The sequence below is a fragment of the Alosa sapidissima genome, chromosome 8 (genome assembly GCF_018492685.1).
Source record: "Alosa sapidissima isolate fAloSap1 chromosome 8, fAloSap1.pri, whole genome shotgun sequence".
NCBI classification, from domain to species: Eukaryota; Metazoa; Chordata; class Actinopteri; order Clupeiformes; family Clupeidae; genus Alosa; species Alosa sapidissima.
The window spans coordinates 16265914-16290105 of record NC_055964.1 but is presented as its reverse complement, the minus strand read 5'-3'; the positions used below and the strand labels follow the sequence as shown (position 1 = coordinate 16290105).

The 24192-nt window shown below is 46.0% G+C and overlaps 1 protein-coding gene across 4 annotated transcripts in view; it reads left to right on the top strand.

Moving 5' to 3' along the window:
• Positions 1 to 520: 520 nt before the first annotated feature.
• Positions 521 to 24192, top strand: part of tet3 (tet methylcytosine dioxygenase 3) — a 47656-nt gene continuing 23984 nt past the window's right edge. Inside the window, exons 1-3 of one of the 4 annotated variants that reach the window (XM_042100460.1) lie at positions 521 to 738; positions 2635 to 3371; positions 13886 to 13945. In XM_042100460.1, coding sequence (XP_041956394.1) covers positions 3006 to 3371; positions 13886 to 13945 — 426 coding nt within the window. In that variant the 5' untranslated portion in view covers positions 521 to 738; positions 2635 to 3005. Of the gene's footprint in view, positions 739 to 2634; positions 3372 to 12843; positions 13125 to 13885; positions 13946 to 20663; positions 21493 to 24192 lie in introns of those variants that run through there. The other 3 variants (XM_042100463.1, XM_042100466.1, XM_042100461.1) reach the window with 3 other exon arrangements.

The following is a 24192-nucleotide window of genomic DNA, read 5'->3' as shown; positions in this document are numbered from 1 at the left end:
CTGTTAGGCTATGTTGGTGGGAATGCTGATTGGACCATGCCCAGAGGATGCTGTCTTTGAAGTGTTTTTATTACTGTTTGCACATCTTATACTAGACCTACTGATATGGGTATAAGGATATTTACAAAGATGTTTGAACCTGACCAACTAAATGACACTTCTGTTTAATAATTTATTGGCTTGAAATAGTTATGAGCTTAACTTGTAAATATCTTAATCGATTGGAAATGTTGTAGTGTTGAAACATTTTATCTGGAATATAGTCCACCAAACCTAAACCATTTTTTAAGAGAAAGCCCAATTATCATTATACATGACGTATATCTATTGACGATGACGCGATGCCCCAAAGATTTAACCCCCTCGTTCCAGCGCACCCATTGAACTCCATTCCACAATTTACTGATCACTTAAAACTCAGCAACGTTTTCTTCCCTTTTCTTCCTCTTCTTCATCGTCTTTTAACTCTAAGAGGACTGGACTAACACGACCTGGAGAAAAGTGCATTCACTTTTTGTATTCCAGTCGATCTTTTTAGCGGATATTTTCACACAAGAAGTGAGCAGTGTCATGAGTTTAAACTTTTAAAAATGTTCATAGACTCCACGAGTATTTTCTAGTTTTTCAGACTCAGTTATTTTGACCTGGACACTTGTTGGGTTGAGTTTTCCTGCTTCATCAGACAAAGTTGATTTACCTAAACTTATGTGGACGAATCATGTTGTGACAAATTACTTGGTATGTATAACAGCTAACATTTATTTATTTCGATGTAACGTTGAGGTTAAGTATATATATAGCATATCAGCGCAGTTAATATGTTTGCTTCTCTCCTAAGAATTGTCTAATTGTCAATAAGTTAGCGTATGCCTGTTAAAAGAAAACTTGATGTGTATTGAGTGAAAGTGATTAGGTAGCGTCCTGACAGTAACAATTAGGCGCAATACACATCGGTAGGTACAGTTAATTTTATCTGTTAAATCTCCTGGTGTGTTCCTTAGCATAGCTATTTACGATTAACGTTATTACACGTTTGTTAACAACTGCATCAATAACAGCTATGTTGATTGTTATACATTAGCTAGGAAGATGTGGACCAACGTAATTGGCGCATTATCGTTGCCTAACATTTTTATGTTAGGGTATTGTTTCCTGATCATTACTGCGGTGGGCTTGCTCCCCTGGGGTGGTGGTGTTGTTTGGAGCAGGGGAGGGGGCTTTGCTGATGTGTCGGATTTCTCTCCCCCTGGGCAGAAAACAAACAAACACTGGCAAAAATATCACCTGTGTATAAACATTTATCTGTTAGTGAGTGTGACAGCAGTTTCTGCCAACATTCTAACTAGTCGCATAGCTGCAGTAGCTGTCTGTTAGGTCCTTGTGTTTGTCGCCGGTTAAAGAGCCGGTGGCGTAAAGTGCTGAATAAGCCACGTGTTTGGGGCGCCAAGCGCATGCTTCTATCACGCCGACGAATCTCCACTGCCCCAGAAAGTAGGACATTAACATTTTAAAGAGACCAGCGCTAAGTTACGCATTTGACAAGTATTACTGTTTACAAACGTTACCGTGTTTTTAAAAGGTGCTTTTGATCAAATTATATTTAACGATGGGTTTGATGACGTGTTAAAATGGTCAGCAATGCACTAATTAAAGCCTTTTCTTTTGTTAGTTGTGTTTAGATGGTAAACATTAAACTATTTCAGGTTAGTTAGCAATCCATGCAACATAATGAGGTTGCCAAGATATGTTTAGACAACTAAACTAAATGATCACATCTTTTACGTGACGGCCTAATGTTGTAGCCTATGTTTTGTTTTATATTGGGGTATTTTGGACAACACACATTTGGCAGATAGACTGTTTCAGCTCTTCTGTAACTATCATTCTGTATGTGCAATACAGTCACTTACAGAATTAAGTTGCTCTCCCGCAGAGACAACTCTTCTGAAATTATTAATAGCATATTGCATTTGCAAGTCTAATCATGTTGTTTCAGGAAACGGTCAAACTACCGATAACAGTTGTGTGCCTGTAACGTTAGCCTACTATCTTATGATTTTGTTATGTCACGTAGAACGCGGGAAGACGAGCGGGGTTTATAGACACAGTAAAAATATTTCGGCTTATTGACGGTTGGCTGGAGCTTCCTTGCATGGCACAAAGAGAGCCGTCGCGGGTCTGAGCGAAAGCCCTTTCTCATGCAAAGAGGGCAAACAAAGCACTCCTCGTGGGGACTCGCCATTATAACCTGACATTTTCTCACACATCGCGTAGCGTCAGCCATCGATTCAGTGCGCCGACAAGACATCTGTCCACTGTCTGGGGGTTCTGCTGCATTATAGCCAGCCAGTCTAATAGAAGAGGCAATAGCTCTTCAAGGGTTGGTCTAAAACAGCTTTATTTTATAGTTATTGCTGAATAATGAAATTCACATATCTAAGTAAGTGGGTGACATGATATATATATATTTATGAAACAAAGAAAAACAAAGGGCAGACCCACTTGCACTCACATGTGCATTGACAGGTCTCGCTGATTCCTTGTTGTTTTATGGATGTGCATTAATGTCATAGAATTAGATTAGAATGCATTTTTCTCTAATGCCCTCTACCCTATTGTTTTCTTCATGTGCAGTCCCTTGGTTTTGAAGAGCAGAGTGACTTCAGTGGCTGTCATGACACACTCAACCTTAAGATGGACCTTTAAGATCCCTATAGGTGACCTTTTATGAAGATGCTCTGCATTTCCAGTCACCTGATCCTCTTCAATCCACCTGGGCATCCGGGTGATTGATAGCATGGGTTGGACTGGCTTTTAGAAGCGCAGTTCACCCTGAATCCTAAGTTCCCCTCTCAGGTCTGTCTTGACCCAAGTCAGCTGTCTCTCCATCTTGTGTCCAAGTGGACAATTCCTGGACTGAGTTTTTAAAGTGCAGTCAAGACTCTTCTGTGCCACTGACACATCACCTAACCCTCCAGGGCTTGGGCAAGAGCAGCATCTGCAACATGAACAAGCTCAGAGGGGGCCCAGGCCCCCCGCCGCAGGACATTTATGAATTCTCCCTGGACGAAGACGATGCCAAGGTCCTGCTGCGGGGCAAAGCCATGGGCATGGTGTCTCCCTTGGCCGAGTACATCCAGAGCGAGCACCACAACGGCGGCTTTTTCCCTGTGGTGCCGCCCGAGGCTCAGGACACCAGCGGGGCAGTGTCTCAGCAGAAGAAGAAGCGGAGGAGGTGCGGCGTGTGTGGCCCTTGCCTGCGCAAGGAGAACTGCGGCACTTGCACCAACTGCCTGAACCGCAAGACCGGCCACCAGATCTGCAAGTTGCGCAAGTGCGACCAGCTGAAGAAGAAAGCTAGCAGCTGGGAGGTAAGTGGCTAATGCAGGGGTCTCAAACTCAAATGAGCTGGGGGCCACTTCTGCCAACGTCATCTGATTGGAGGGCAATGCAATGTCTATTCTTTTAAACCTGGCAAACTAGGCGTCAGGGTTAAGAAAGCAACACCATTGGATTTTTATATCAAAATTTCAAAAGGCCATGGCTTGAAAGTGGTCAGAGATAAAGTCCTACTGTAAATGTAAAAATCTTTGAGTATAAACAAAAGTTTATGAAGGGGGTAAATGTACTAATCACTGGATGGCAAGCACCTCAAATTATGCACATTTCAGTAAATACTGGATGAACATATTTGAGCAGGTTTACTTTCCTTTTTTTCATATTACCCACATAACAAATTAACAGGAAAACACCTGATGTATTACTAAACCACAAGGCCTACAATACAGTATTCTGGTCAAATCAGTTCCTATCGCGGGTAATCTGAGTACCCAGAAGTTCGCATCATATTGCGGGTGACTTTGTAGTTCTTTAGAGCCCTGTTTCTACTAGCCCTGCTGTCTGTACCACGTCCATTACGGACACTTTCATCACGATTACCACCGCAACCTCTAAGCTATGTTGGGCAGAGGGTCGAAATAAGCATGGTATGCTTAGTGGACACCGTCGTATACACGCAAAGACGCACCTCCATTCATCGGCGCACTGTGACTATCACTGTCAATAGACGATCGATCATAATCTCCAAAAGGATATTCTCCTTCAGAATCAGAATAGGTGAATAACATAGCCTACCTAAGACTTCATCACACGTGAACGTTTTTCAACATTAGGTGTAGGCCTATTTCTGCTTCAATTTGTGCAAAACTATGGCCTGCATCGCTTCCGCGTCATTACAAATGCTCGTCTTTGTGTTTCTCGCGTGTAATACAAGTAGGCCTATTTCCTGAAAACTTTGCGCAGCGATTTTGGGTTTGAATCAAGCTCTGGATGTCTAGCACATAGTGGAGCAGAGTAGGCTACAAATGAGATTTGTCACTGTACTTGGATCTATCGTCTACTTTAATCAGCATCGTTGTTTGTCGCAATTAAAAATAGCCTCAAGGGCCGGATTACATTATTATTTTGACATACGTCGCGGGCCGGAATTGGGCCGGATTTGGCCCGCGGGCCGGGTGTTTGAGACCCCTGGGCTAATGTTTTGTGCAGTGCAGTGCAAGTCACAAGCACTATTGGCCTACCCTTCACAATAGAGTGCAAATCAAGCAATAATTACATTATTACCTGTTTATAAAGGTAATAAGAAAACTTGTAGGAGAATGAACGTTTTGATAACAATCAGACATCCCTTTCCTCTAGTTTGTTACAGAGAAATATACATGTACATCTTAGCAAACACACCCAGGACATTTTGTTATTCTTGACACATCTGCCAAAGGATATCTCTTCGTCTCACACGTTCAGTTCTGAAATTATAAAGTAAGGAGGAACGTTTATCTTTTTGTATCCAGTAGCCTATGTATTTTGCAACACATGCTCATCAATCCAAAGTGTGTTTCTCATGACTAATTAGAATGTGGTGGGCAAACTCAGAGACTGGGCTTCTGGATGACAGGGCCTCTGCTTCTGTCTGAGGTTGAGAGATGGACAAACTTGTAGTTGCACTGGCACTGCCTGTATGCCTAGGCCTGAATTGCTGTAGCCCATTAATTTGGATCTTTTTGAAGTGAAACTTTTAGCACCATAATTTACAAGATGCCGCTTTTTAAATGGGTGTGAGAAGATGCAGCATGAGTTTGCTGTTAAAGAAGCATGGTACTGTAGATGGGCTGTATTCAACGCCTGCTCACAAACCTCTTGTCATCCCATGCTCCTGGTTCCACCCTATACCTTACCACACGTGTCAGGTCTGAACACGTCTCTGGTGGATCCAAGTGTTACCTTTGTGTGACAACACTCACAGTTTGAGATGAGTAGTATGCAGGGCTGTCAAACCAGTGTTTGCTAAGGTGGCATCATGGCATGCCACCATTTTCTTCAAAATAAGCTATGATTTTTAGTATCTACTTCCATAGAAGTATGACACATTGTTAGTTAGAGTGTCTGCCACACAGTTAGCAGCGGTTTAGGAGTATTGACAATCAAGTTATCAGATAGGATATTTTATGGTTTTGTACAATGGTAGAAAGTCAGTTGTCTAATGAGTTATTGCAGTCATCATGACAAGTCAAAAAGCTGTTTTGGGAAAGGAATACCGTAACCCTAACCCTAGCCCTAGGTTAAGTATTGTTTTAAAGTACTGTTTTAAAAGCCTTTTTACAATTCATGACCAAGGCACGGAGACCTTCAAAACCAATGTTTCACTAACACAAAGAACAAGGTCATTCTTTACTTCCCTGCCAGGATAGCCATTATTTGTAGAACATAAACTGATAAAACATCCTATAGTAAAATGCATGGGCCTGAATGTAGGTCTACCAATTAAAAGTAACCGATTTTTCATGATAAAGAAGAACCAAAGCAATCCTATTGTAACTCTTGATTTATAGTGTACAGAGCTGTATTAGTTGAGTTGACAATAATGTTTTATGTTATAATTAAACTGTTGGCACGGTATAAGCCAAAGCTTCCGCTGGTGCTGAATCACTTCCACCTGTGAAAGTAAAAAGCTGTTGGCGTTACTTCTACTTCTGAACAGCAGTTGCCTCACCATGCATTCATCACTACACTCCCCATAGTTTCAACGCTTTTCACAGCCAGTCGGAATGAAATCAGAGTTTTACTGGAGTTGCGGCACGCTCCCGTCGTCTAGATCGTTTAACAAAAGGTGGCTATCCTAGCGGTTTTAGGTCTGTCGGAGTCAGTATTTTTCTAGTCTTGACATTACGATCGTTTTTAATATTATAGCAAGTCTTTTAGTCTTGGCTCATGCAATTAGTGACATGAATAATATAAAAACCAATAAGTGAGCTCTCTCCAGCACCAAACATGAAGAGGTAAAGTGGGTAGGCTACAGCTGTAGCCTTTATGGTTATTTGTTATTTCGTTTCTTATAATTTTGTAGTATTCTACTCTATAGCCCAATGATCTGCCCGAAAATACTTCTACAGATCTGAACACTTCACTTTCACCTGTTCATGTATATGGAGACGTAACATATTTTAATTTGATGTTGTTACATAACACTGCAGGTTGGGGATGTCACTCATGAAACAAACACGAAAATATGACTTTGATATGAGTAGGCTATATGGATCACTTATACAAGCCTCGTTGAATTCCTGTTGATCTCTAGTGCACAATGGGAAATAATTTAAAGGAATCTAGTTGCAGTCTTATAAATGATAACTCTGCAAGATTCCTAGTCGTTGCAAAACCATAGTTTGCGACTAGTGAAAAATCTGTGACCTGTCTTTAGATGTGAGAGGGTGTGAGACTATAGTCTTTCAAAAATCGTTTTGAAATATTTCAAATATATCAATATCTCAAGTCTTCTGATGTATGGGCATAAGGTGGACAGCACATTTAGTGATAAGTGCATTAAATGTTGTTGGTCTGCTGAGAAGATGGTCTGTCTTTCTCTCAGCAGACAACCAGTTTGAGTAATAACTGCCCAGCAGGTATGCAGCCTGTTGGTAAAAGTTTATCATCAGCATTTCCAGAAACTGCACAAACAAGCACTTTGACTGGCTAAGTCTATGTCAGTGAGGAACTGCCATCCTGTCAAATACTTGGCTCATGCCTTCACAAATTGATTGTCTTTTGGGTAATTTTGCTTGCACATTAATATTGGTTTGAGTAGATAGTTTGTGTTCTATCAGGGATGCTGCCAGACAAAGCAGTTTTGGGTTTATCCAAAACAGGACCTCAGACGTGAAGGCAGTATTTTGTCTGGAAATAGTAGTTCAAATGGCTTAGCTTTTGATCCTGCTGTGTACAACGGGTCACTTCTTTCACAGGGATCTCAGGTGCTGGAGCTCAGACACACACACACACACACACACACACACACACACACACACACACACCAGTATCCTGATCTGTGTAGTGTTCCAGAGTTTTTCCAGCCTGCTCTATACCCTTCTCTCTCTCTCTCTCTCTCTCTCTCTCTCTCTCTCTCTCCTCTGACCCCTGGGGCCCTACAAGGACAGACAGGAGGCGGAGACTGACCTGGGGCCAGGGAGGGAGGAAAGGGCAGAGAGAAAGAGAGGAACAGACGGAGAGAAAGAGGTGGTGGTGGGGGGTTTAGAAGGACAGGAAGACTGTAAATAAATAGTCTGCGGTGAGGTGGTCTCAGGTCTGAGACTGGGAGAAGGAAAACAATTCCTGGGTGGAGGAATGAGCGTGGAAGCCTTGGGGAAGGAACTCTCTTTTACCCCTCTAAGGGCGAGATGGAGGGAAAGGTGACAAGACAGGCAGTCTGTTTGAGGAAGTCTTCACTTCCCTTCGATCCCCTCTACTGTCTTCCTGAGGAGCTCTCTCTCTACCCCATGTTTCTGTGCACTCGCCATGGACTGTGTGAATTATTCAGCTTGAATGTCACAGCTGAATGCATGGCACGCTTAATTAAAGCCAGGCGGCCCTCCGTTCAGAGCTGAAAACATGGCTAATTTCACAGGCATTTTTTTGGTCATGCTCCTCCACCAGATGCGCGCTCAAGGTATTTGGGCTATTTTAATTAGAGCGATTCACTGCACTCCGTGTCCCCGCAAACCTGTGCTTTTAACACCATTGTGTGTCTGTGCAGAGGAGTCGGTTTACATGTTAGATTCCTACTCCCTCTGTCAAAAACAACTTCTCATTCATCAGAAGCTTTTGTATTTACCTGCAGTAAATATAGTCAATGCGTTATGATCATCATTTACATTTATATTTATATTTATTAATTTAGCAGATGCTTTCATCCAAAAGCAACTTACAGAAATAATCAATACCATCAATTCGTATACATAACGTATCAGTTATTGCTAATTGTGATTTTCTGATTGGTTGGCTGAAGGCTGCTCAGCCCCATTTTGTTCATCACACAACCCCACTCACCAGATCTGTGCCATGAGGTCAGGCTGTATTGCAGGGCCTGGTGCGTGGCTCCACTGCCTCTGGTGCTTTACAAATGGAGTTTGCCCATCCCCCACTTCATCCCTCCCACACAATGACCCCGTAACCTTCAGCAGTAGGGACCTGAGTACACACACACATACTCTCTCTCTTTCTCTCTCACACATTTACACACACTTCCTTGCGCTCATGCACACACACAGAAAAACACTACACTAGGAATTCAAACAGATTTTTCTCTTCCACATTGCTGATTTTTGCCTCTGTGTGTCGTAGATAAAGCTCTTTCCAACTGGGGTGTAAGCACACGCGAGTGACAGTCAGGAACAATGAGCTAGCCTCGGAGCGCTAACTGTACTCATCAGTGTGGCCGTGTTGCATTTCTCCCCTTGACGTGACCCCTGTGTGGGTGCAGTGGCCGACTCGCCATCGCTTGGCAACCACATCTAATTATTCCACTTTCGCCCAGTGGGGGCATAATAGGCCAGTTTTGTAGGTCACTCGAGATATACACTAGATGCGCACAGGGCAGGCTTGTTCTCTTTGTAGACATCTTGACGATAGTCTTATCAGTTGAGGTTTCTTTTTACTGCCATTAACTTTTCAGTTAGTTAGCAGATGTGCTGCTTAGAGGTGCAAACTACGATTCTATTCCAATTAATTTTAATCTAATGGCCCCTCTCAGTCATCTTGCTGTCTGTTCTGTGTTTGAGCAAAAAGACAAAAGTTCATACGCAATCTTGAATGTGTGAATGAGAAGCAAACATGGTGGCTCAGACCAAGCCATAAACAATTTCCAGACGATCAATGTGTTGCTTCCGGAGCATGGTGGGGAAGTGTGTGATTTGATTGACCGTTGAGCACAAATATCAACAGCCTTTCTCCAGAATCTTTCAGAAAACATTTTAATAACATTTCATTTTACTGCCTCTCTAATTGATTCTGCAGTTTTGGAATCACAAAGCCTACCAATATTCCATTTTAAACTGAGTAAAATGCACTACACATATATATTGTAGGCCTACCAATAACTTTGTGATTTACTTTGTGTTATAGCCCAGTGCATTGCAGAATCATCTCAAAAGCCAGCTGCTCTTTGACAAAAACTTGTGCCAGCTCTGTGTGAGTGTGGTGGGCTTGTAGGGGTGTCAGACACACAGAGGAGAAGCAGACAGGGTCAAGGTGGTGTTTGAGTCTTTTGTGTGTGTGTGTGTGTGTGTGTGTGAGTGAGTGTGTGTGTTTGTTTGTGTTGGTGTGTGTGTGTGTGTGTGTGTGTGTGAGTGTGTGTGTTTGTGTTGGTGTGTGTGTGTGTGTGTGTGTGTGTGTGTGTGTGTGTGTGTGTGTGTGTGTGAGTGTGTGTGAGTGAGTGTGAGTGAGTGGGTGTTGGGGGGGAATGGGGTGTTTAGGGAAGGTGTTAGAGGTAGCAGACAGTGGCTTAGTAGGGAGGTGTTTGAAAATGGGGGGTGGAGCGTCTTAATGAAGGCTCGTTATTCAGCTGTAATTACAGCGCCACTCCGGCCCTTTCTCTGCGCTTGGGCGCACACTCAAGGATGCAGATTTCCTTTCAGCTCGTTATCGTGATGAGCTCAAGCATGTTCTTTTCACCGTCTTCCTGGGTCCGTTGATTTGATTGTGTGTTTCTATATGTGAATCTTGAGGGGGAAGGGTGTAATCAGTAGGCTAGGCAAAGCAAGGCTAAGTGTCGAAGGTCTGTCTGGTTTTTGTCACCAAGCACTAATCTGTCTTGTCTGCACTATAAGAGCAGAGCACAGAGTATGTGCAAATGGGATCTACTGTGCGTTCCTGATATACAAGGAGGGATTGCCGCATCATTCAGGCAGTCTCAATGATTTGCAACGCAAGCAAGAGAACTGCAAACCTGTCTCCACCACCGAGGTGTGGGTTGATGGGATCTCGAGGCAAGGGATAGAACGTTGGTGCTCGGAAACTCCACACATTTCTAAGCCGCATTAAGCGCCATCAGTGATTCCTGAGATTGTGGTTCGCCCCGCGCTTTTTTGGGATTGACCGCGCTGCCTGCCCCCGCTGGTCTTCCCCTGGTGGACGCACGCAGGCGCTCGCTCTCCGTCTCTCTCTCTTTTTTTTCCCTTTTTCCCCTCACACTCTCCTCGAACGGCTGGCTGGCTGGCTGACTGACTGTCTGCGAGCGCGCACACGTCGTGCGGCCGCACGGCCCCGGCACACTTTGGCACGGCGTGTGACGTGAGCGCTCGGGAGTTCCCACGCTCAGAGGCATCCTGACTGCTGTGTCACACTAACCGCTGCCCTCCCTCTCCCCACGTGCCTCACCGTTCGCTCGCCGGCCGCTCAGTTTCTCTTTCTTTCTCCCGCCTTTCCCCCCAACAGTGCTGTCCAAAAACAAAAGTCTATTTTTAAAGTATTTATTGCTCTTGTTGCATTCTTTTTCCTCGATCAGTAAATGTTTTGACTTGCTCGCATGTTACGTTAGGTTTACATTGTCTTCGTTATGCTGCACCTGCTGTAGTAGTCCCAAGTTTTGTCGGAAAGAGCTGAAAAAGCTGTTTTAGTGGAATGTATCTTGTAGTTCTTGTTTTGTCTGCACTGAGCTGCTCCGACGCTTTCATCTTTGCACTGGGACAGTGATTTACCATCTGAACGAGCAAGTGAGCATGTGGAATAGCTTTTTTTTAAAGTGTAATTTTCATGACGTTTCTTTCAGAGAAGAGTCTGTCAGACGTATTGTGCAAGCTTCCTCAATGATGGCAGATTTCTATCGGTCGCTCTTGAGAGGTTTGAGTAAAAAGTGACTCGCACCCCCAAGGAGATTTTAATCAAAGACAATGTTGGCAGGTGTGGGTGGAATCTCAATAGCTGCTGTTGCCTGGCAGCCGGTGAGTGGCTTCCAATAGCAGCTGACTGATAATCTGCTGCCTTTGAGTCCTGGCTGGACATGTTTGCCGACAGCTCGTGCATCTAATTTTCACTCACTCTTCCACAGTAGCCAAGTCAAAATGATCATAGTCTTAACCCAACACGACCAACAACAGCAAGAAAAAAAAGACTTGGGGGAAAAAAAACATCAGCAGTCTAAACTTTTGAAATATGTCTGGTATGTGGTCTTGTGCTTCAGTGGAGTCTGCCCACTGAAAAGCCATAATGCTTCAATGGTAACTGAAAAAGAGCTACGTTTTTAAGTGTGTTGATGGGAAAAGAGGTCATTATCCATTCATTAATCTATTGTCACTTATGTTGCTTCTAACCCAGACTGCATATTGAGATGTTTCTTCAAAGCATATTTTGTTAATAGTCTTTCTGTTTGGTTTGTATAATGATCTGACAAAACTGAAAATACCATATATCGTATATATACAGTTGGATTATTATTTCATCTTAAATAAATAATCAATTTAGCACATTGCAGTCCTTTCGTTACAACATTCAGAGCTATGTTTATCCTAAGATCAGAACTGATTAATGTGCTGGTTTTGTCCTTGATCTCTAGTCTTTGTCTGTAACACGGAATGGTGTTGTCAGATCCTGGTGTGAGAGCGTGTGCATGTGCGTATGTGTGTTTCTGTGCCAGTGACATTGATTGGTTGTGCTGTGGTGCGCACACAGACGGTGTGCGGGCTAAACCGTGTCGTGCTGTGCTGTGTTGTGCTGTGTTGTGCTGTGCTGTGCTGTGCTGTGCTGCACTGCACGGCACTGTGCAGTCCAGTCCGGTTGTTGCAGGCAGCCGTGACACAGATGGTGTGCAGCGATACCACATACCAGAGGCATTGTTTAGGGAAGCCGAGCCCAAGGAGATAATTGACAGCCATAGAGAGTCCCTTCCCCCCAGTCGACCTTCCATTTTCCTTATCCTCTCCCTCTGTTTTCTCCTTTTTTATTTTTCTTCCTCTCTTTCTCTCTCTCCATCTCAGTCATAGACTCAGTCTCTTTCATAGACGCACGCGCTCACACACTGTGTCAACCCCCCCCCACCCCTATTTTTCCAACACCCCTCTAGCTCAGTTCTGCTTTATGGTTTACTCTCTCTCTCTTTCTCTCTCTCTCCCCCCTCCTTGTCTGTATTTCACCCTAGCAGCAGAGCTCATCCTGGCCCCTGATTGGTAGATTGGCTCTCTTTGTGTGCTATCTGTAGCGTGACGTTGCGTCATGTGTGTGTGTGAGTGAGTGAGTGAGTGTGTGTGAGTGAGTGCACGCACGGTGGGGGGGGGGCATTCACGTCACGTATGCAGTTAGCTTTTTTGCTTGCTGGAAAGCCAGAGAAAGAGAGAGAGAAAATGGAGGGAGGGGGGTTAAGTGAAAAAAGAGAGAGAGTGGGAGGAGATCTCTGTAGCGCAGCAGTGATAGCGATCACACGGGCTTTAAAAAAAAAATCCCCTGTGTGTATGTGGTAGACCTATTGGTGAAGGGGGAGGAAGTGAGAAGGCGAGTGAGAGAGAGAGGGAGGGAGAGAGAGAGAGAGAGAGAGAGAGAGAGAGAGAGCGAGCGTGCAAGCTCACCAATGTAAAACACGAGAAAAAAAAACACAAGATGGCTTCCTGAATGGACCGAAACAGACTACAAAGAGCAAAAGAGTGAAGAGGAGAGAGCGAGAGAGAAGAAAGGAGGGAGAAAGTGAGAGATAGAGAGAGTGATAGTGGAGCTTAGCGAGAGACGAGAGGAAGAGTGAGTCGTCTTCCTCTGATGGGGATACCGCCAGCCGTCGGCAAGCACAAGAAGGCAGATTCTCTCCGTGGGTAAATATTAATTACTAGGGACTGACAGACAGGGACAGCTATGGCAAGGGAGGCAGTCAGGGGTGGGGGGCAAGCATTTCTTTTTTTTGAGGGAGGGGGGTCGTTGTGGGGGATTGAGTCAGATACAAAACAGAACCGGCACATTAAACAGCCAGACAGCCGAGAGGGGGGCTACCTTTAACAGCTACCCTGCTAATTATTTAAGCAAATCTATTTCACTCTACACATTTTGGAAAATTATTTTGACATGATTGTGTTTCCCTTTTTTAATTTGATTTTTGAATATAGATGAATGATATGGCCTGATAGCTGAGGTAACTCTGGAGGCTGAGGCTATTTGTTCCAAAAAAAAGAGGCTTAGTTGAGCTTCATCTGTATATTATGTTGAAAGCTCTAAACTTGATACTGATTAGACCTGAATGTTCATGGTAAAACATTACATAATTTAGAGAGAAAACGTGTCAGCTGTGTGTGTGTGTGTGTGTCTCTCTCTGTCTGTCTCTCATCCTGCACAAGAGAAACTCAGCCACTGCTTATTTCAGCACCCATTTTAGAAAGATCATTAGTCATTTTTACGTCAAAATGTATTTTAAGACTGTTATGTTGTGTGAATAGTGACAGTGAAAGAGAGAGACATTTATATCCACTGCATTTTTTTCTTTGCTGTATGGATTTGACCAGGCTGATGTCATTTGCAAGGTTTATTGATTTTTATTCTTTCTCTTTTTTTCTCTTTCTCTATCCCCTGAACGGCTGCAAAGGTGGGATATTTTGAAGAGGACATAAAAGACCGGCCTCTAATCCAGAATCTGGCAGCAGAGGTGAGAATGAGACTCGAGTCCTGCTGGGCTCAGAGATTACTGCATTGAGAGAGAGACTTGTGAAAGAGAGAGATAAAGAATGAGAGAGTGAGACAGTGTGTGTGTGTGTGTGAGAGAGAGAGAGAGAGAGAGAGAGAGGACAGAGTGTGTTTTATTTGGACTGCCCAAGACACGTCTGTGGTCTCTTGTCCCTTCTGTGTAGCGCCAGTCTGACAGCCTGCCTGTCATCTGTTCCTGGTGTATGTGTCCGTGGGCTGGGGAGAATGTGTGAAGACAGGTCAGTTGGTGAAAAGCACTTTGGTCGGCTGAAGGACCATCACCACCTGCATGTGTGTGTGTGTGTGTGTCTGGTCTCAAAAGCTGTGCACGTGAGTTTTTGTTTGTGTTTGTTTGAGTCTAGGCTGTCATAAGCCTGGTAACGGATGTAAAAAAGAAGACGCTTGTAAACTTTGAAGAGCTAGAAGTTGTCCTTGCACAGTAAACTCATATTCTGAATCAGACAGTTCCACGGAGGTAATTTTGTTGTGTCTGCAGTTGAAGTGTAATGCACGTGTTGTCATCTCACCTGTTACAAGCGTAGTTGCACAGTGTCGCGTAAACTGCCATTTGTTAGTTTGTGTGTGCCGCATCCTTTGCAACGGGGGTTTTGAATTGCTGGTTAGGGGGAGCGGTGTGCTGTTTTGCACTGCGCTATGCTACGCGGGTGTTGTGCTGTGCTGTGCTGTGCGGTGTTGTGCTGTGCTGTGTCACAGCCGGCTCCACTGCGCTGTGTTTTGCAGCCGAGCGGGGCGGCAGGGACGGGCCCCTGGTTTAAAGAGTCCCGGGCTCGTCGCCTATTGGCAGGCAGGCGCGCGCAAGGCGTGTGTGTTGTGTTGGGGCTGAGCGGGGCTGAGGCGGGAGGAGAAGGGCCAACGCTCACTCACACTCGCTCGCTCGCTCTCTCCCTCCCTCGCTCTCTCCCTCGCTCAGTCTGACTCAGGAGCTGAGCCGGCAGGGGGGGTGCAGAGGTGAAGGTGCTGGGGATTGGGTGTGTGTGTGTGTGGGGGGGGGGGGGGGGGGGGGGGGGGGATAGCAGGACAGCCCTGCCAACAAAGTTTCCAAGTCAGGCAAGGTAAAGGGAGTAAAAGTTAGTGGGTCACGAACGCATGCGCAGACGGCGATGTTTGTGTCTGTGAAAGCGAGCACGTGCCTCTGTGTGTGTGTCTGTGTCTATGTGTGTGTGTGTGTGTGTGAAAGCACGTGGTGGCGGGCGTATGGACTGAAGTAACCTGTAGCGCTCGACTGGCGTAGCAGAAGAGCTGTTTCTCACTTCCCTCCTCTTGTATGCGTAACAGCGGTGCGGCGGCATTCACTCTCGGTGCTCGCTCGCTAACAATGCGGCACATTACACAAGCCGGACTCAGTGCCGGAATAAATACTGCCGGAGACCAGCGCTAATCGTCTCCCTTCGGCAGGCTCCGCGTCTAGTCCGATGGACGTCGGTTGTCGGAACCCTGCGCTTGGCTCTCGCAGCCTCGGCTGGCCATTTGTTGTTCCTCTGCTCCGCTCTTGACCCGCTTGCAAGGCGGCTTAAGTCGCGACTTTGACGCCGTCTGTAGCACGAGTTCTTAACTCGTCACAGGATCACAGGGCCACCAAAGCACTTACATGGGCTACGTACTGTCAGATGTGAGCGGAGGTGGAAATTATCCTTGATGATATGTTGCGTGCTGGGGCAGGCAGATGGTGTTGGCGCGACAGCTTCCTTAGTTTTTTTCCTGTTTTCATTGGAGACAGCAGCACTCTCTGCTGAAAAATTGGATGTGTTTTGTGTTGTAAGTGCATCTTTTACATGGTAACATTAGCCTTATCTTGTTTTACCGTCTAAAGAAAAATTGCTCTGTGGCAATACAGTGAATCAGCCAAGCATATCTCTAGCCCTCACCAGAGCGTGTTTTTGTACAGTTCTAATTGGGTCGTGGTTTTTGTGTTAGTTTTTCCATTTCAAACTTGGTTTCTCAAGCTGCTGTCAAACCTTAGCCTAAAGACCCCCACACACAGACACACACTGTTTTCCATTGCCATCGTCATGTCCCTGTCAGTCATTTGTTGTCATGGAAATTCAATACACTATAGCAAAAGCCACACAACTACCCAAGAGAGATTAGCAAGCATGCTACAACTCTGTGCACGTCTCTCTGTTGTTTTTGCCGCGGCTCTGCTAAAGAGGTAGCTGCGAGATGGTGGTGGTGTTTGTGGTCATCCAGGAAGCCTACATCATCTTCTGTTTATGCAGTGCAGTAGTTTTTCTCTTCTCAGTCTGCTGCCAATGCCAGGCCTATATGGTTTGGAACTTGACTTGAGTGTAGCTTCTAGCCAACGTTTATCTTCAGGACAAACTAAACATTTGGTTGGAGTTCTTACTAGAGGTCTGTTGAGAGGGCCTGTTATTGTCTGAGCTACATTCACCCCAGAGTCTTACCGCAATGCAACACTGTATGCTTTTGATAAGACGTGTAATTGTATCTCTTGTCAGTCTCTGTTCCTATGGTGGTATTATGGTGTCAGGTCAGTTTCTGGCCTTGTTCGTTAACATGTATTTGTTTTTACAGTTACAACATGTCATGGCTAATTTCAGCACTAGACTATGTCACATTTATTACGCATTAATAACAGATTAAGATCAGTTATAGCTGTTGAAGTTGTTGAAGTAAGATCAGTTGTACTTGAAAAGGAACACCAGACTAGCATTGTCTTTAACATTCTGCCTTTGAAGAATGTCTGTCTCCTTTGTAAATAAACATAAAAAATAGTGAACTCCCTAAAATAATATTTTTGACCTTTAAGTGGATCCTTAAAAATGGAAGAGAAGGGGTTAACCGTGACCTAGTTTCTGTAGTAACACTGAATGGCAGATGACATCATCACTGTAATTATAGCTGCGGTCCACGCTCAAGGTTGGTCATGTGATGTGCCAGTCGCGTGCATGTGTGAGCAGGGGGTGGATGGATTTAGGTATGGGGTGTGTATAATATAAGCGAGCCTGGGTTTTTCATCAGTCCCCGTAGCGACACACAGAACCGGATCTGGATCCTTTCACTTTCTTAACTTCTCGAAACAAAGAGAGTAGGCCTATGGCCTGCGCTGTTACAATGCTGTAAAAGATGTCAAAGACATGCGTGTGAGATACAACCAGAAAACACGTACATGAAGAAACATGGTCCCAATAGTGTTCTCTTTTGGTCGAGCGAAATAGTGACCCGAACCCTTTTGACCACTGTGCACACATAGGCTAATGCTATTTCGAAACAGGATGTTTAGCAGGAATGAAGGGGGTAACCTGTAAGTTAGAGTTGCATCCTGTTTTTTCTGAGTGTTACGAAGCTATGCACATCGTCCTCTGCATGTAAAAGAGTAACCATGTCAAGGTTTCAGTTTCAAGCCCGCTACCACTGCCCTGCAACCCCACAACCCCATGCTCTTACGTTCAAGCAGATGCAAACATTATGTGCACTGGCTTATGTTGGTTTCATTTAAACGTTAAATAACACTTATGCTGTGTTATCAAAGGGAAAGGTAGACATTTTCCACCTTTGCCTCAAGTCACCTGACCTACATAGATAAATGCTTAAGCTTACATAATATAAGTTCTGATCGTGTGGAGATAGAGCGCACTGAGAGTGGACATTTAAATATGCCGTCCGTAGCGATGCACGTACTGCACTGCAATTCATGATGACTCAAAAGTGCAAGTGAATCTGTTCATTGAAATTATATGAGAGGAATGTGACATTTTCCAAAAGATATTAGCTGTTATTAGTAAGGCTATTTTTCACTGGTGTCCATTGAAGACCGGATATTAATTTCTGTTGTCTTTGATCGTCCCTTAAAGTTTCCTTAAATCTTTTCAGAAACTTTTGAAATGAATGTCATAGTCTGTGTTTGTGTTGGTTTGTTTGTTTTTGACTTTTTTCTGTGCCTGACAACTCCAGTAGGGTTGTCATGTCTGCCTTTTAATGAACATCGCACATCGAACTGTCCTGTCTCATCCTACCTGTAGCCTACTATTTCTGTCCCCAGTTCCATGTTGACTAGTGCCATGGTGGCTCCCAGTGCACGGCCACATAGTCCTATACCATGAGCCTTATACTGTAGGTGGCGGCGGGTGCTGCCGCAGGTTAATGAAAAATGAATGAAAGAAGCCCCCACCCGCTGAGCTATGGCAGCGTCCAACGCCGGCCCCCAAATGAGCGCAGCTGAGCTGAGCCTAGCCCTAGCTTGCACTTGCAACGTCCGAGCTTGCAGCGCACAGCAGCGGTTGATAGCAACCTGCTCCATCTACCTCCACGGCCGTGGTCAACCACACCACACCACACCACAACTCAGAACTCCTCAGCTCTGCACCGGCTCCACCATCACCACCACCACCACCACCACCACCACCCTACCCACTGCCCCGCCGGGTCTCTGCGCTCTCTCCCTCTCTCTGACTCTGAGCAGAGCCCCTCTCCTGTCACATCTGGTGCACAACTGCACCGAAAACCTGGCCGTGGACTGCGAGCGAGAGGCACCGTGCACGAGAGACGGCCCTGAAGACCGCAGCCTGATGGAGCCCGGCTCGCGTGGCGTCATCCATCATGCCGCTCTCTCTTTCCCTGAGTCATTACATAGGCCAGCAGCATTAATTGATATTACGAGAGGTGTGTGTGGACCCCAGCGGACCCCCTCAACTAAAGACACAGGAGTGTTGTGCCATTGCAGTGCATGTTGCCTGTTGCGGTCTCCATAGATGTGCGCTGGCCCTTTAAGAGTGGCTGCGCCGTGGCTGAACATATGGGGAGCTAATCTTAGCCTGGCTCATGGGAGAGACAACGCTGGCAACGAGCCACTGTGCAGAGCAGAGCCTCTCTCCCACTCTCCGACACTCACTCGTTTCTTTCGCTCTTTCTCTCTCCCTCGCTTTCTCCTTTCTCTTCTTTCCATCTCTCGCTATCTGTCATGGAATAAGCCCACAGCTAGGATACACCGAGAGTTGACAGCCACTATCCGTTTTTTTTTTTTTGTGCCGCCGAGGTGCCAGTGGAGCAGAGTGCTATTTCAAAATGTCCGCCCCTGAAGCAGACCGAGAGCCGGGGGGCGCCGCTTTGATGCGAGTGCCGCACGAGCGAGAGTGACATCAGCCCTTGGCTCGTGCACAGTCATCCTAAATCTTGCCTCTGCTTTTAGACGTCACGTCAGTCCATTGTTCTTGGGAGCTTTCTCTCTCTCTCTCTTTCTCTCCCTCTCTCCCCCCCCTCTCCTTTTCCTCTCTTTACCCTTTTCCTCCGCACGGTCTCTCGTGCCCCCCCCCCCTCCCCCTCTTCTCTGAACTCGTTCCCCCTCTACTCTTATTTCTTCTTTTCGCTCTCCTTTTCTCAACTTCTCTCACAAAGACCAAGCACTCCTTTTTGGGTGGGGGGTGGGTGTGGATGGGAGTTATATGTTTTTTTTTTCCCTCCCCCTTTGCCTTGCTTTCACGTGCCTCCTTATTGAATGATGAGGATGGCTCCACCCTGGTCCACCCCACCCCCACTCCTTTTTTCCCTCTCTTTCTCTCCCCCATCTCTCTCTCTCTCTCTCTCTCTGTCTAGCTCTCCATCTTGCTGCATCTATCCCTCCCTGCCCCCTCTCCCCTCCCTCTTTTGTGAGGGGTTCTCTGAGGAGGGGGGCCGTGCGTGCTGACTTGCACGTGCCATGTGTCAGAAAAAAAGACAAGGCCTAGGAGTTGGAGACACAGCCCCGATACCCGACACCCACATCCTGATAAAGGAGAAGCCTGGAGGGGTCAGAGGGACAGGGATGACAAGGAAAGAGAAGGAAAATAAAGTGGGGACAAGGGAAGAAAAGAGGAAAGCAGACACAAAGTTATGGTTTTATAGCTAATAGTGATGGGAAAACTGGATGGAAATGAAGTACTGTAGATGTATTGGCCTTTATGAGTTCAGCATATCCCAATCAGGCTACGAATCACATCATTAAACAGGAAATGGCAAGGAAAGAATTTGGCTATGAAGACGGGGGTTATGGGAAGATCAAAAAGCACTTCAGCGATAAGAACAGTAATCGCACCCAAATAAATGCCTGTGAAATAGCATGCCTTTGTGTGGGCCACTCTCACTGCCATTCATAATCTGCCGCAAACTCACAGAGGCACCTGCTGACCCTAATCCTGCCGGCATCTGTGAGCGAGACTACGGTTGTGGCTGCCTTACCGGCCAATCGTAACAGCCTTGGCGTGCCACGCGCCCATAGAGGCCGTCCGTCTGTGCAGCCTGGATGCGATCCTATCTTAATACAGTCGTGGCATGTTATGAGTGTTTGTGTAGGTTGTGTGTGTTTGTGTGTGTGTGTGTGTGTGTGTGTGTGTGTGTGTGTGTGTGTGTGTGTGTGTTTGTGTGTGTGTGTGTGTGGTGTGTGTGTGGTTTGTGTGTGTTTTTGTGTGTTTGTGTTTTGTGTGTGTGTGTGTGTTACCCAGGCTTACTACAATGCAGCCGGTCAGATCATTATGACTACAGGGGACTGAGCTTAAAACAGACATAACATAGTGTCAGGGCAGTGTAAGTATGTGTGTGTGTGTGTGTGTGTGTGTGTGTTAGGGGTCAGACAAGAAGTGGGGTGGGCAGAGATGGGGGGATCGGGGGAACAGAAGGGTTCCAGGGGGGTCTTATCTGATTAGCTTCTGTGTGTCCAGTCTCCCCTGATCTGGATTTACAGGCAATACCCATCAAATTGGATTGCATGTGTAGCCATTTAAATTCTGCAGACCTCCCCTCCCCCACTCCGCTGCTCATTGCTGTCACTGCAAAAAAGGATCTTTCCCAGCTCAATCATCCTTGAATTCATCCTCAGAACCCTTTGATAAAGATCTTTCAGTTGAGCAAACACACTTAACCTGTTTTGAGTTGTTGAGCTAGGTTAGCGTAACGTACATACTACACTGCAATTGCACAGTATCATTCTTATGTCTATGCTGTCTTGTTTGTGTTGTGCATGGAGGTGTGGGGTGCATGCGTGTATGCTCGTCTGGGCGCCGAAAGTTCTGAAACCCACACTTGCCGTTTGCTGTGTCAGTGTGGGAGAGGGTCTGACTAATTCCCCAGCGACCAGATGACTCAGTGATGTTATAAGTTAGCCTGTTTCTTACAATATCGCCCCTTTTCACACGACTCAGAGAATCCTGGACGTGTAAGGACGTGTAATTCTGTGAATTCAGACCAGGCTGTGGAGTGAATGAGCATAGTCATAGTAATGAGTTTGAAAGTGCTTACTTTGTGGTTTGGTTACATAACACACGGCACCACAATTACTGTGATCGCACGTCTAAGAGTCCCGTTCGTGGTGGAGGCTCTTTGATATCGTGATGTCAGATCATGTCGGAAATGATGACGATGAGTGCTCTGATGCAGGTTAAGTTCACGGTAGTGCTCGATTTCTGATCAAACACTTGTTCCGTCTGTCTTGTAAGTGTGTCTCATGACAATGAATTGTGTTTGGTGACATTTTCTTCTTCTGATGGGATCCATATGAAGGTAAAACAGCTTGTGTTGTCTTTTTAGAACTGCTAGTGTCCTACCACTGTTGTACTGTCTTAACTACTAAGGATGGTCAAGAAATGGGTTAAACTATTTTTCAATTCAAAGTTAACACCAGTAAATGAGGAATTTTGACACTTGAGCTCAACACCACAGTAATATCTTTTGATATGAAAATGAAATTGGTGTTTGTGTCGTGAGGACTATGCTTCTGATGTCATTTTCTTTATTGTTCATCCTGGTTAAAGATAGTCAGACTGATTGTTGATATGTCAGTAGTGTACAGTGGAAACATGCTGGTAATTTTTGCTCTTGTAAGGCATTGTCAGTTTTGCCAGTCATATTCATTTTCCTCGAATCATTGCTCATCTTTCCAAGAGTCTTAGCACTGGGTAGCGCCAGCCTATGAAAGGGTTAAGTGAGCTCGCTGTGTTAGAATTGCTGTGTCACTAGAGAGGGAGGGGCGCGCGGGCGAGAGCTCAGAGGGTGAATGAATGAGTTTGTGTGTATGGGGTGTGTGTGTATGTGTGGTGGGTGGCTGTGTGTGTGTATGTGTTGTGCGTGGACAGCATAAATGTGCGTACGCGAGTGTGGGAGTACCCACACGGCTCCGCACTTCCGTACGGCACATCTGCCCACCTTTTTAAAAGACAAGCAAGGCGAGCGACTCCGGCTTCTGTAGGACGCTGATGATGTAACCGAGATGTCATAATCACTGTCTCTCCTTCTCCCCGTCTCTCTTTCTCTCTCTCTCTTTCTCTCTCTCTTTCTCTCTCTCTCTCTCTCTCTCTCTCTCTCTCTCTCTCTCTCTCTCTCTCTCTCTCTCTCTCTTTCTCTCTCTCTCTCTCTCTCTCTCTCTTCTCTCTCTCTTTCTCTCTCTCTCTCTCTCTCTCTCTCTCTCTCTCTCTCTCTCTCTCTCTCTCTCTCTCTCTCTCTCTCTCTGTCTGTATTTTTCTCTTCCCTTCCTTTCTTTCACTCGCTGGCACCTCCTCAGTCTGTGACGGAGCGTCTCTCAGCCTGTCGTTGCGAGGCTTGCTCGCGCGAGCTCGGCTGCCGAGTCGCACTGTTTTGTCTTTGGGGCTGCCGCTGCGCTGCTGTCTGCTGGCGCTAAAGCTAGGCTATGCTACGCCGCCGTCCGCCTCATCATCACAGCCTCTTGCGGTCTGACGGGACCAGAGACGCCGGCGAAACCGAGAGAAATCTGTGGCCAACAAAAATGAAGTGTGTGTGTGTGTGTGTGTGTGTGTGCGAGAGAGGATGATAGACAGAGAGAGAAATGAGGGAGATGTGAGGGGTTATTCAGGTTAATCCAGGCAACGGGCAGCGGAGAGCTTGTTGAGCGAGCGGCCATAATAAGCAAGCGACCGACTCAGAGTCGCCAGCGCTGGGCTGCTTCTCCCGTTCGGCCGCCACAGAGCCGAGCTGGTCGGATCCAAAAACAACAGCTCTGCTGCCGGAGAAACAGACAGTCAGGGAGGCGAGAGCCGCTTCTCGACCACTGACTTAGGCTGCGAGAAGTGAGCCAGTGGAAGAAGTGGCACAGGGGCTGTGAGGACAACGTGGCAGAAGATAAGCAGGACCTGGAAGGATGGAGACCAGGAGTGGGATAAGGAGAAAACGGAGAGAAACAAGACTACGAAGGGAATGAAAAAACTGCCAAGCGATGGAAACATTAGGAAGAGGTTCAACTCGAAGAGGCGCCACAACCGTCGCCCCCCCAAGTCCAAAATCGCTCCCGCCGGTCATCGCCCCTCTCTCTCCCAGCTCTTCGGCTCTCAGCTCCAGAGTCCGTTGGGCAGCGAGCTGCTTCCCTCCCTGTGCCTCTCTCACTCTCGCTCCCCGGCTGGCTCGCCAGCTTCTGCCTGTCTCCCAGGCTGCCGGCATAGAGAAAGAGAATCAGAATAGAAGATGTCTGTTACATCTCCAAACGGCCGTGATTATCACCGCTCTATCCCTTGTTATGTCTCCCCCGTCTTTGCCAGTCTCTCTCCGCGAAGTAAACATGTCCGTCCTCGGTCTTCGCCATCACGGTGCGCGTGTTCCCTCTACCCCTGTTTGCCAAAGCCTGTCTGACACATAGTAGTAGTAGTAGTAAGTGTGATTCAGGTTTTTCTGGATTAGTCATCTGAGTTCACCCTTGTCTAACTGCCAAGAGCTGGTCTGTCAGCGCAAACAAATAACAAGTGTACCGGTAGCGCGATGATGCTACGCTGTCACCCTTGGTGTCTCAAAACCCCTAAGTCAGACCGAGTCCCCTAAACGGAACTAAGAGAGCTACATAAATCCTAAATATTAATTCTGTTTTTTATATGCTAATGAAAGGAGCAAAGTGATTATTCTGGAGATGGTTAAACATCGACATGGTCACAGCCTTGCGCCTAACAGCTGTTCTAAAACGAAACCAAACATTCTTCAAAAATGAGCGCTTTCGAGCCACAACTGTAGAGGGTATTTTTTGTTAGACACTTTCTTTTTTCCTTTGACTTTTTTTTTTTTCATCTGTGTCTTTTTCCTGTTTTCACTGGGTTGAGATTCTCGATGCATGTAGCTGTCTGTCTGTCAACCGCAGCTGCTCCTGCCCGGCTGCGCAGCTCTCACAATCCCATCTTAAATGGTGGACAGAGGAGGATAACACAAACAGCACATTTTGGAAAGAGAAAGAGAGAGATAGAGAGAGAGAAGAAAATGAAGGCGCTC